The sequence below is a fragment of the Maniola hyperantus genome, chromosome 27 (genome assembly GCF_902806685.2).
Source record: "Maniola hyperantus chromosome 27, iAphHyp1.2, whole genome shotgun sequence".
In the NCBI taxonomy this organism is placed as follows: Eukaryota; Metazoa; Arthropoda; class Insecta; order Lepidoptera; family Nymphalidae; genus Maniola; species Maniola hyperantus.
This window is the reverse complement of record NC_048562.1, coordinates 1,068,917-1,083,169: the sequence shown is the minus strand read 5'-3', so window position 1 is coordinate 1,083,169 and position 14,253 is coordinate 1,068,917. Positions and strand designations below refer to the sequence as shown.

The 14,253-nt window shown below is 37.2% G+C and overlaps 2 protein-coding genes across 2 annotated transcripts in view; both read left to right on the top strand.

Annotated features, from left to right (window-relative positions):
* LOC117994665 (UBX domain-containing protein 4) overlaps positions 1-14,253 on the top strand; it is a 137,170-nt gene that overhangs the window by 79,809 nt on the left and 43,108 nt on the right. The window lies entirely within an intron of this gene.
* Positions 1-14,253, top strand: part of enc (encore) — a 72,019-nt gene that overhangs the window by 21,756 nt on the left and 36,010 nt on the right. Inside the window, exons 2-5 of the mRNA XM_069507868.1 lie at positions 9,902-10,313; positions 11,134-11,211; positions 11,978-12,187; positions 13,910-14,070. Coding sequence (XP_069363969.1) covers positions 11,146-11,211; positions 11,978-12,187; positions 13,910-14,070 — 437 coding nt within the window. The 5' untranslated portion in view covers positions 9,902-10,313; positions 11,134-11,145. The remainder of the gene's footprint in view (positions 1-9,901; positions 10,314-11,133; positions 11,212-11,977; positions 12,188-13,909; positions 14,071-14,253) is intronic.

The following is a 14,253-nucleotide window of genomic DNA, read 5'->3' as shown; positions in this document are numbered from 1 at the left end:
GAGAATTATAAAACATCTTTGGTAAATTGCATTTAAAGCGAATAAAATATAATCAAACTTAAACAAAACAACAACGAGGAAAGAAAAGAAGGATGGTGAATTATCACCAACTTGAATTCTGAGTGCTAAGTACTCTATGATTTTAAACCATGTCACTATCAGTTTTCAATTAAAGTAAGTTTGTTTGCCCTTTCCTTCTTACCACTGTAATGACATGAATTCTAATCCTACATAATGCTCTAATGCAACACAAATACAATATTTTCACTAGTATAAACATTTTAAGAGATATGGTAAGTGTTGTTGGATCCCATTGACCATTACTAACACTTTATACAAAATTAATCACAAAGTTCTACAATATACCAATGAACCTAACTACTTCTGTAGACTTCATAATTTCTTTAAACTTAAAAATAAATTAAAAGAATATCTTATAATCTAATGTTCTCATACAATTGATAAATATTTGATATGAGTTGACCTTGATTATAATGTCTTTGTAGTGTTTCATGAATTACCAATTTGACTATCGTGAATTGACATTTAATTATTCTCAAGTGGTACCTACTGATTGACACCGTTGAAAAAAATAATAATATTACAATATAAGTATGTAACGTAAAACAAATAATAAGAAAACCATATGCCAATCTTTAATTGCATATATGTAGTATTATACTAAGCAATATCGGTAAGTATATGAATAATGATTGTAAAATAATTTTGCAGACCAGAAAGGCAGAGATGTCGGCACAGATATTATGTGACCATATTTTGTACTCTACTTGAATAACAATAAACGATAATTACCTATCAAATTGAATTATTGAATATTGAACCTATGTCTACGAAATCAAGATAAATAATATGGTTAAATGTAGTTGTTATTATTAATAAGTACTAAGATCGAAACAAACCACAATGTATTCTAAGGAGACCCCAATAATCATATTATAATAATATAATATAATATATTTATTTATTTAAACAACTCAGTACAGTAATCAACTCTCTGGAATCCTGACCCCTAAACTAGGAAATCCCGTGTCTTAGGGGCCAGTGCCTTCCCAAACATAATTTGAATAGTTAATAATTTACAGCTAGGTATTACAACTATATAAAATAAATAAATCAACAAAACACAAGGTTAAAGCGTGAAACAAACCATGGGACGCGTCCGTAAGCTATGGCTAAGAACCGCGATTGTAATATTATTTCAGAAATTTAAAGAAACATGAATCCACTAATTGATAATGATACACAGTACAGATCACTATGAGATCTACAATGTGCACAATGTAATCCTATATTTTCAAATAACTGAGACGACTGCCTCTGACTCTATCTCGATTGTAGTACAACAAATACTATTATTAATATAACAAAATAAGTCACAATTATGTTAGCCAAGGTATTATTGTATTATTATAAACTCGTTACCCGTGATGCCCCATATCATCCTTGCACTAGGGGTAGATGCATGCATAACTGTGTCTACCATAAGCCCCGTAAGTGCGATAGAGAGCGCAACAGACGGCGTTTTGTTGCCCCATTTTATTGTCTCGCAAGCAACGAGTCCTTGATGGCACTATAGACTTAATTGATGTAACATACAATAAAATCTGATTTCTGGAAACTTCCATTCTTGTACATTCTTGAGCGCGTAAGGACGAACGATGCCAGAGACCCTCGTCCTCTTATGATAATATGGTTAACTTGAACACGGTGATTGAGGACAGACAGCACCCAACGCTGCACCAACCCAGCGTCATGCTGAGCCGTGAATTGCTGCATCGGTCACCGTTGCTTGTCTCGTGTCAGTGTGTGACAAATGAATGACAAAGATGTAGGAAATTATTTCGTGATACATTGGTGTACTTATACGCTTTGGTAACATATCAACGATCCATACATTAATACCTAGCGAGTGAAGTAAGCAAGCCTTCGTGCGCGAACTGCTTATATAGTCTATTGGAATATATGTTACTTGAAATAGTATTTAAGAATTTGCTCTGTACTGTGCTGTTTCCACCAAACATCAACGTAATACAATGAGTGACTGCGAAGATGTACATTAACATGAACCGATATTTAGCATTTACAATCAGCATGTCATTTTAGATCTACTTTAAAGGGTCTATACAACTTCTACTACGTACCGAATTCAGCAAGACATAATTAATATATTATTACTGAATACGTCCATTATAAGAACTTTAATTTGAATTTAAGTAACCCTTGAACATTAGTATCTGCTAGAACAGGTAAAGTGATTTCCAACCATGATATCTACTTCTGTACCCCTATTCTGTAGATAAATCTATTATTATTAATAAAAAGGATACACCCTTTCCACTTGCCGACCGAGTTTGTCTGCTTGTTTTCCATCAACTTAACTGGACTCCCTCTTGTCACCATCGCGACCCGATCAGTTGCTGAAGTTCATACTGAAGATCACCGTCCACTCGCATCGGGATTATCGAATCAGGTTTTACCAGACTATTATTGTTCGTCATTTTTCAGACGCTTCGTCAGCCGTTTTCCAATTCGTTTGTTGGTTCTTACTAGGACCAGCTTTTGTCACCGGAATACGATCCATTGTTTACGTTAGTATTGCCACCTTCCATTTGTCATTCTTGATTCCTTATTCTTAGGTTTATATTATAGTCAATGCTGCCCTCCTTTGGCACGATTGCTACAAAATCTAAAATTTCCACTTGCTGTATGTCACAATTGGGACATGAATTAAATTTTCCAATAACAATATGTCTCATTTGGAACATATAAAATAGACAACCTTTGACACAATTGGGACAAGGTATATTACATAAACTATTCTCAGCAATTACCGCTTATCACACCAGGAATAAGTCCATACATAAGTCGGTATTCTTTTCTCTCATTTGCCGGTTGGTTCATCATAAAATATTCTCAGGAATAACCGCTTATCACACCAGGAATAAATCCATACATAAGTCGGTATTCTTTTCAACTATTCTCAGGAATCACCGCTTATCGCACCAGGAATAAGTCCATACATAAGTCGGTATTCGTTTCCCTGATTTGCTTGTTAGGTTATCATAAAATACTCTCAAGAATCACCGCTTATCACACCAGGAATAAATCCATACATAAGTCGGTATTCTTCTCTCTTATTTGCTCGTTAGGTTATCATAAAATACTCTCAAGAATCACCGCTTATCACACCAGGAATAAATCCATACATAAGTCGGTATTCTTTTCAACTATTCTCAGGAATCACCGCTTATCGCACCAGGAATAAGTCCATACATAAGTCGGTATTCGTTTCCCTTATTTGCTTGTTAGGTTATCATAAAATACTCTCAAGAATCACCGCTTATCACACCAGGAATAAGTCCATACATAAGTCGGTATTCTTCTCTCTTATTTGCTCCTTAGGTTATCATAAAATACTCTCAAGAATCACCGCTTATCACACTAGGAATAAGTCCATACATAAGTCGGTATTCTTTTCAGATATTCTCAGGAATCACCGCTTATCGCACCAGGAGTAAGTCCATACATAAGTCGGTATTCGTTTCTAATATTCTCAGGGATCACCGCTTATCACACCAGGACTCAGTCCATACATAAGTCGGTATCCTTTTCTCTCATTCACTGGTTGTCAGTTTGTTTAGAGTCTAAAAATAATAATCACATTTATAACAATGACACGTTATATCATAACAATATTAAACACCATTTTTTTTTTAGCCACCAGAAGCGATTATTTGTGTACAGTCAATAGAATGAATATTATAGTGTCAACGGTTATGGCAAACCCGCTAAGTGTTTGCTCCCTTAATACCTCATTTGATTAATCTTCTTCTTAATTTGCTTTATGGCTTTTAGTAATTTGATTAATGATTTGAAAGACTAGTTATCGAGACTACTGAACTCAATACTCAAATCGATATTCTCAACGATTTGTGGAGTATCTACAGTACTAAACATCTTTAGTTCACCGTGGGCTCTACCGCGGTTGTTTGACAGCTACAATGTCACGATCGCAATCATCTCTGATTGGTTAATGCTCGCTCACTATTGGCCACAATGCATTGTCGCAACAAGAATCGCACAAATTCAGCCAATCAGAACAATAATGATTGATGCAGGTTTTAGACAATCGCCCTACGTGTAATGTCTGCAAGTGATAATAATTGTGCAACTCGTTTGAAATTTTAATATAATTTAAGGGCACACACACAAGAGAGCAATCTGTCTTTTGTTTATAATAATTATATTAATAATTTATTTATTTAGTAAAAATATGCATCTCATAAGCTCCTTTTTCCAAAGTCAAATAGCTAGTCAAAATTTGGGCAGTAAAAGTAGGGAATCCGTTTCTCCACTATTTATCCGATGGGGCTTGCAAGGTTAAGATTTACACTTCTCTGTATACTGACAATTTCATTTCTTATTTCAGCTCTAAACCTAAGTCAGAGATCGAATTATTCGTGTATTATTTATACCCGATAAACAACGATATGATAAAATTATGTGTTAGTAGGCTATATAAAGAAATACAACAGTCCAGACCCTGTAATACATAACATTGCCACCAGTGGCGTGCACAGAGTTCGAAGCCAGGGTAAGCATTAGTAAGATAGGCCTTAGATACACCTTATATAGACCTACTGAATGGCAGGTCATAAAGAAAAATGGGCACTGGTCATTTCAACTAGGGTAAGCAGTACTTTTATGCCTCTATGAATTGCACGCCACTGATTGCCACAGTCATTGCCACTTCATTTAATAACACCTTCGTAACTCTCTTTTGTTATTAGAGACACATGTTTCAAAGTTTCCTTTACTCGTACATAAAAATTGAACTTCGTAACTTAGTATTTCTTTCGAATTTCTATTATTACAGCAGATAGTATCATCTATTAAGTTGGTAAGCCAATCCAATAATAACAACAGTAAATATGATGTACTTGGTAGTTAACCTGTTGTTCAGTGCGTGTTTTTCCGAGGTAGTAAGTACCTAAAGGCTTTGATTTATGATAGCAGATTGTACAACAAGGGCACCAAACAAGCCACTTGAGCAGAGTTGAAGAAATGTAACAATAATATTACTATAAGTACATATCTATAGATTGATCGAAAAGAGTAGGGATTAAATGAGGGTGCTGTAATGAGTTTGTAGGTATAGGTCGCAACCTCAATACAAGTGCAAAAGTTCACTGGCACCATAGAAATTACATACATTCTTTCTCATCCATATGTCATTCAGAGAGACTGTTGTTTACCTATAAATACCTTGTGCATAACAGCATGAAACGCACTTTAGTCCTCTTATAGCCAGCGTAAAATAGAACCTTACGAGCATGAGAAGTGGAAACGTATTTTTATTTTATTATTATTGTTATTTTCCGAATTCTAAAAATCACGAATGCATGTCATCTATTAGTATAAGAGGATGTCAGCCACTAGTGACTTTATATGAATGTGATAGCCCATATAATTTTACCTTTTTAATTATAAAACTCTAAGAACATTTGAAAGAACCACTGTTATGCTGATAAATAAATATTTTAATTCAATTCCATTTATTTATTTTCATCTGATCTGATCAGTTAAATTCACTTTAGGTTAATATAATAATGATTCAATTCATTTTCCTTTCATAACCTCACCTCTCCTTAAATGGTAGTTGCAGCCAATGTAATTTATAATTTTCACAAGGGTGAGCAAGCGGAACAAAAGTACATACTAGCACTTAATATAAATTTTATTGGTATAAGAATCAAATAAAATTCCAACATCCACATGGCTACTTTCGTGAGCATGAGTGTTGTATGTCTTTCTGTTTCTGGTATGTACATAGTTAGATTAATTCAAACCTGATATTTCATACCCTATACCTACTAGGTATTCAAAGTAATCTAATAACTCTAATTTGGTCGAATAAGTAAACCTACAGATTCAAAATAGGTTCAATGTTACCTACTTTATCTAGTGGACCAATTAATTATTTATTAGCTGATCCACCCCAGGTAGAATTTTCCAAAATCTTTTCTTTGTGTCTAGTAGTAGCTTAGTAGAGAACTCAAATCATATTTGATTATGCAGGGCCTGCGGGTTGATCTATGTCTGTCAGTACATAATACAGACTATTCAGTCGGTAGATAGGTATTAAATGGGTGCATCTAGCAATCGACTCTATTAGTCTCCCTATCACTGTCTATCATTCTCACAACCATACCATGCCTACCATAGACCCAAATCCAAAAATCTTACATTAAATGGTAGGTTATGAAAACACATGCACCTGACACATATTTCAGGCATTCTATCCTTAAATTGTACTAAAATATTACTATGTGTATAGTTAAGTATGTAATTATTTAATTAAACAAGAGTAACTACTCATATTGAGACTATTCAATTCAAAGTTTTAAGACTTTATTTTAGTTACTAGGTAAACTAGATTTGCTTCAATTAACCATAGTAGTATTCAGATGTTTCTTACCTTCTTATTACTGTATTACATAACAATACCTTGAGGTTACACCCTCCATCATAATGAGGCAGGCAGGGATGGCTTTTTTTTCTTTTGTATCATTATAACAGGCCTCACACAAAGAGTTACTGTGTTCTTATCCGATTCATGCAGGTACATGACTGCTTCTAATCACAACTTGAAGGTTATGTGCACTTCTCCACCACAGATGCCGGCCAAAACCACTTGTTCATCTCACATTCGTCGACCTCATCGTCAAGTCGGGGTCACAGGGTCGTGGACATCATCAGAAAAGTTGTCGAACATGAAAAAAATGGTAACAGTTGAATAATCTCGAAAATATTGCATTTAAGTGACACCAGTATCAAGTACATACCTACTTGATTATATCAGACCCCTGTATATAACCCAAATTTTGCACTAAAACCATTGATTGACCCATTGATGTAGATATGACCGTTGTTATTGTAAGATTATTATTTTTTATTTTTAACTAAAGCACATGTACATATTTCTTTTTTAAAATGATTGTTGAATGATTTAAATTAAGACTTGAATAAAATTATATTGTCAACATTACTTCCTAGATAGATAAAGTTATATATAAATGAGTTAAGTAGATATTATTCATTCTAAATTTTCACATTTTATTATGCTATGATAATGTACTATAGGTAATAATTTGCACACTCAGTTATTGGTTGAATGTGTTAGATCAAAACAGATTTACGACCAAATTGTACCACATTCTAGCAAATAAACTCTACTTTTTTATTTCTACATTAGCTCATGTATCAAGTACTTACCTACATAATAATCTAATTGTTTTCTTGATTCTACTTTAATATAGGTAGGTGCCTATTTGGTTTAAAGTATTTGATATCACTTATTACCTTATTTCGATTTTAAAATACAAGGTGTTAGTACTACGGTGCGTTGCATCCAGTCTTGAAATTAATACTAATACTACTTATAACTTCATAGATCAAATCTTGGGCTAGGTATGTTCCTACATAATAATCCATTAAAGCGGTCAGAATAAAACTATAATCCCTTACTTTGAACTCTCAAATAAGTCATAATGCTGATATCTACTTACTATTAATAATTATAGCCTTCACTTACTCTGTTCTAAAAGTATCAATTGGTAATATTGTGACTTATCAAATACCTACTTAGGTATTTTGATGCAGTAATCTTACATTAGGCACTCTTAATATTCACCCATGCTTTAATGAACATCCACTGTAAGAAGGTAAGTACACAGATTCACCGCTTTCAATACAACCTATGGATGCATTGGACCCATCGACCTACGTACTTCTGCTTGTTCCAGACAGTATAAGGTGCTTTCCTCAAACCAATCTCTTGAGTAGTTGCGTTGGAGACAAGTCCTCCAACTCGACACAGGTCTACTCAAGTACTCCCAAAGTAATAGTGTAGCACCATTGCAGTTTGTATGTATTTCATATTCACTTTGTTATTCGTTCAGGTAGGTTTCTTCATATAATTTCCGATATAAGTACCTAATAAATATGTTGCTATGCGTCTTGTACAGGCACTTTTAACATCTTCCAGGATAGACCCGCATTTTTGGGCATGAATCACATCCAATCTTCTGATATAAACAACTTAACCTCCAATCCGGGTTTATTAGTCTTGGGATGACCCTAATATGAATCAAACGCAGTTCCAATGTCCACAGTCTTATATTCAGGTACACTTGTCACATCCACTTAGTTTATATCTAGCTTAATTAATCACCTAGTACTTATATCTCCCTTAATTACTTTTATATCGTCCCTCTTTTTACTCCCGCGCGCTGTCACACCTCCACTGACGGGTGACAGATGCCAGGTTTTCTGTGTTGCCCACAGTATGTTAGTAAGAAACTTATTCTATGTTAGTTAATATAATTAATATACTTATTAACTAATGCAGACATCCAGTGCGCCTTGAGAGCACTGTCCTGTCTGTCTGCTATCACCTTCAGGATAATGTTAGGACTTCTCTCCAACCTACTTTTAATTGAGGCGATCCTTTTCCGTATGATTGCGAAGAAGCCGTCTACACAGTTATCCGCAAACATACCGGACGCGCTACAGTACCATAAAGGTACGGACAGACGTGCTCAAAAAAAGCGTGCTTTTATGCTAGCTTAATGTTAGCATGCTCATGCAACTGTTCACATTTGCCAGCAATAAGCATGCTTAAATAAACTGTAGAGTTATATGTTGTATGTTGTACTGAGTACATGCTAATAAGCAAACCCTGTTCAGACGCGCTCGGAGCACGCCCCCTTCTACCCGCGCCTCAGGTAGCATGCTCGAAAATCAAACGTCGGTTGATTTTTGAGCATGCTCGAAATAAGCATGCTCATTACATGACACACGTGCTACTAATGAGCACTTGCTCAATAAAAGCATGCTTTCGTGCTAGTAATGAGCACGTCTGTCCGTACCTTAACTTTACACACTTCTCTTTTAACAAATTTGTACAGAGATAGAGTTTCCTTCAGTTATTGACTTTTCTTTATTCGATTACAAGTTGGTCCTTGACTGCGATCTCACCTGTTGGTAAGTGATGATGCAGTCTAAGATGAAAGTGGGCTAACTACGAAGGAGTATGGAAGTTTTATGAAACCCATACCCCGCCTTATCGGTTTCTACACGGCATTGTACCGGAACGCTAAATCGCTTAGCGGAACGGCTTTGCCGGTACGGTGGTAACCACGTGGTAACTATAGCCACGGCAGAAGCCTCTCACGAAGCATTTTTGTCGTGACGTACAACAACGGACCCGCGTCAAATGATCGTGGATCACAAGTCACGATAAGCGTAAAATGTAGCTTTCCAAGCTACATTAGCTTCAGAACCGCTTTCGCGAGTTGATAGATAACCGCGCTCCACGGAACCATCCGAAGTTTTGTGAAACGGCACCTTTAGGGTTCCTTCAGTTATCGATGTTGAACTAAATTGAATTGAATTAGAATCAGTACCCTTATTATAAATGCGAGTGTGTTTGTTTGTTGGTTGGTTTGTTCCGTACTACAGTCGCGTTTTTTCGACATTTTGCACGATAAATCAAAAACTATTTTACATATTACGTACGGTATAATAACATTGTAAATTGAAAAATTAAAAAGAGCAACCGCCGAGTTTCTTGCTGGTTCTTCTCGGTAGGAACGGCATTCCGAACCAGTGGTAAATTAAAACTACCTGACTATTCATAAGCACTTTTAAAAAGTTTACATGAATAAAAAAACATTCTATTCTATTCTATTCTATTCTATACATAAAAATAAATAAAAATCTGTTTTAGAATGTGCAGGTAAATCCCTTACATATTATGATACCCCACTTGGTCAAATACACTATTTCATTTCAATGACATTTCCTTTCTTTGTTACAGATAAATGGATGAGACCATCGCAAAGAGGCACAGGATAAATTTACCCAACAACGAATTTTGAAAATTCCATCACAAAACGCAACAATGCTATCCGACACCAGCCGTCCAGAGCGAAACACTGAGAGCGACACTATAAAAAACCTTAAAATTAAAAAGAAAACGAGCTTACCTACTATAAAACACCCAATCCGTTTACAGTGGGGGTTCTAAAAGCTTTAAAATTTAAATTATTCTATAAATTAAAAAAAAGAACTTCTAGAAGATTTTAATAACACTTGCCTTCTCTAGCTCTTGATTGGTCCAATTTTTTCGTTGTATTATATATTATACTTGATTATATCGATGTTAGTGTTAGATATAGCGGATAGACATAGTTGGGTTAAGTTGTATGTTTCTACGGTGAAATAGACAGGTTAGTAAACGATCATTTATTATCTTTATACTACTATATTTAAAAAAACCGCCCAAGTGCGAGTCAGACTCGCGCCTAGAAGGTTCCGTACTACAGTCGTATTTTATCGACATTTTGCACGACAAATCAAAAACTATTATGCCTTAAAATATATAAAAATCTGCTTTAAAATGTACAAGCAAAGCATTTTCTATGATACCCCACTTGGTTTAGTAATCTTCCTTTGAAAGTTGAAAATAGCAATATTTGTTCATGACCACAAATTTTAATTTTTTTTTGTGTCATGTAATCACAAATTCACGGTTTTCAGATTTTTCCCCGAATGTCAGCTATAAGACCTACCTACCTGCCAAATTTCATGATTCTAGGTCAACGGGAAGTACCCCGTAGGTTTCTTGACAGACCGACAGACAGACAACAAAGTGATCCTATACGTGTTCCGTTTTTCCTTTTGAATAGAATAGAATAGAATGTTTTTTTATTCATGTAAACTTTTTTAAAAGTGCTTATGAATAGTCAGGTAGTTTTAATTTACCACTGGTTCGGAATGCCGTTCCTACCGAGAAGAACCAGCAAGAAACTCGGCGGTTGCTCTTTTTAATTTTTCAATTTACAATGTTATTATACCGTACTATACAAGCCATTGCAGCCCCGTGCATTGCTGGAGCGAGTCAAATCCAAGCTTTTTTATCGTTTACATAGTCTGCGACTGTATAATATGCTTTTTTAGGAGCATACTTTTAACACATTGAAGTACGGAACCCTTAAAACAACAAAAAAATTACCGGGAAAACTAAAGTTTTGTTCCAACATTTTCCAGAGTGGTGCTATAATGGAGCAACCTGAGCTGGACAATGGCAGTCCGGCCTCGGACGACGCCGGACTCAGTAGAAATAGGGTAAGTACCAGTGTTCCCTCACTTGCCAGTGATGACATATGGATACGAGACATGCTCGCTAACTATGGCCCTCATAAGAAAGCTCAGAGTCACTCAGCGGGCGATGGAGAGAGCTATGCTTGCAGGTTCTCTACGTGATCAAATCAGAAATGAGGAGATCCGTAGGACCAGAGTAACCGACATAGCTCAAGGAGTTGCAAGCTGAAATGGCAAAGGGCATGGCACAAAAAAAACCGTTAGACGTTGGGGTCCCAAGGTGCTAGAAGGGCGACCACACGCCGTTGAAAGACCCACCACTAGGTGGACAGACGACATCAAGAGTCGCAAGGAACCGCTGGATGGCAGCAGCGGTGTAAAATCGTGGCGTGTGGAAGTCCTTACAAGAGACCTATGTCCAGCAGTGGACGTCTATCGGTTGATAATGATGTTATATTCGTAGTATTGGTATTGGCACCGATTCTAAGCACAACCTAATTTTAGAGTATTCGCACCCTCTTCTTACTATTGTAATATGAAAAGGACAGAAGCAGTTTGACATTTCTAAATTTAATTTTTAGATGGTAAAACCCGTGATTTTAGCACGCACTCGCGAACCTACTGTTTAAATTTGTATTGTGCACTAAAATTTAGAGTCTTTAAATGTGAAAGTCATGTTCCGTTCCTTTTTTAGCATTAGTAAAAAGAAAGGGATGCAGATACTCTAAATTTAATTTAGACAGAGACTAGAGTATCGGGGCCATTGTATAACTAGTGCTCTTGTTTCCAGAGTTTCAAATCAAAACAGCTCGTGCGTAGTCAAGCGATCCGCGAGTCCACATCTCCCCCTCGAACCGTCTCGCCATACGCGAGCAAAGACGCGGCGTCGAACGAGCACACCGACACAGTCACCAGTGACAGGACTGACAACAGTGGCTCCAGTCACAGTGACAGGTGCACCGTCGTCACATGTGACAGGAAACAACCCGTTGAAATACAGGTAAGATTCTAGCAGGTTTCAGAACAAGAAGCAAAAAGAAAAACCGGCCAAGTGCGAGTCAGGCTCGCGCAATGAGGGTTCCGTACTACAGTCGTATTTTTCGACATTTTGCGCGATAATTCAAAAACTATGGATGCATAAAAATAAATAAAAATCTGTTTTAGAATGTACAGGTGAAGACCTTTCATATGATACCCCACTTGGTATAGTCACTCACTTCGAAAGTTGAAAATACTAATTATTAGTTCATGATCACAATATTTTTTTTGTGTGATCTAACCCTAAATTCACGGTTTTCAGATTTTTCCCCAAATGTCAACTATAAGATCTACCTACCTGCCAAATTTCATGATTCTAGGTCAACGGGAAGTACCCTGTAGGTTTCTTGACAGACAGACAGACAGACAGAAAGACAGACAGACAGAAAGACAGACAGACATACAGACATACAACAAAGTGATCCTATAAGGGTTCCGTTTTTCCTTTTGAGGTACGGAACCCTAAAAACCAAAACCAATAAGAGGAGAAAGAGTCTGAGTTAAATATGCAGAGAAAAGTACCAGGTACGCATATCTTATAAGTAGTCAAGCTATAGACAATGTATGATGTTGCAGTAAATGGGCATACCGACAGAGTCACCAGTGAGTTCACTGGTGACTCTGGCTGCTGGCTGGCTGGTGGTGGTGGCTGGTGGTGGTGGCATCGCCAAGTCCTGCACCTCTACATAGTCGAAATTCCACAGACTCGTCCGTCTGTGGAATTTAACCGTTTTTTAATGCCCACTGCTAGAATATGGAATGCCCTTCCAGCTTCCGGTTTCCCCTTTTAGCTATATTGTTGGTATCTTAATGGTATAATAAAGAAATCTTCAAAAGAAGAGTGAATAGGCATCTTCTAGGCTGGCGCGCTCCACCTTAGGCTGCATCGTCTCCTACTGTTTGGTGTGATTGTAGTCAAGCACAAGCCTGTATATAAATAAATAATAAATAAATAATCTTTATTTCATCAGACATCAAAGGCCCACAATATTATGTTAGTAACCATCTTAACCTATGTTAGTAACTATATTATAATATAATGTATGTTAGTAAGAGACTTATTCTATGTTAGTTAATATAATTAATATACTTATTAACTAATGCAGACATCCAGTGCGCTTTGAGAGCACTGTCCTGTCTGTCTGCTATCACCTTCAGGATAATGTTGGGACTTCTCTCCAACCTACTTTTGATTGAGGCGATCCTTTTCCGTATGATTGCGAAGAAGCCGTCTACACAGTTATCCGCAAACATACCGGACGCGCTACAGTACCGAGGCAGTCCCAACATTATTCTGAAGATGTTATTATACTGGACTCGGAGAGCGTTTATAGATTGTTGGGTATAGTCAACCCACAGACTGCACGTGTAGAAGCTCTGACAAAAGGACTTGAACAAAGTGACCTTCACTTCTTTTGTGCAACGTGCAAATCTGCGAGCTATCATATTCCCTCTAACCGCCAACGCCCTCCATTCCCTATCAATGTCACAATTATCTTTCATGTCTGCTGTAACCACATGACCCAGGTATGTGAACTTGGGCACCCTAACCAGCTCTGCACCGTACAGTCTCACTGGAGGTACATAGCTGGGAGAAATGCTACCCGCCGCAAAGACCATGAGCATGCTTTGCATGCGTATATGTAGTTACCAAAAAGGTGATTCCCTGTGTATAATCTTGCAGATAACCGGCGGCGGGTGGGACTCAGAGGGGCAGTCGGAACAGAGGCTGCGCACGCGGCGCTGGCTCGGCCACCGCCCCCACTCGGACTCGTCGCGCGACCTGCTGTCGTACAACCCGCGCGTGGCGTGCGTGTGCGGTGCGTGCGCGTGTCCGCACTGCAGGTACGTTGACGTGCATAGCAAATCAAACATCTGACTGATGCTAGATGTCAACGAACTTTGCGTAGATAGGCGCCGCGGGTTAATACCGCGTCGTAGGCGGGGCATTGACTCCCGAGTTTTGAATTTGAAAACATTATGGAGAACACTCGGGCATGGAGGTTTCCGCACGATGTTTTCCATCGC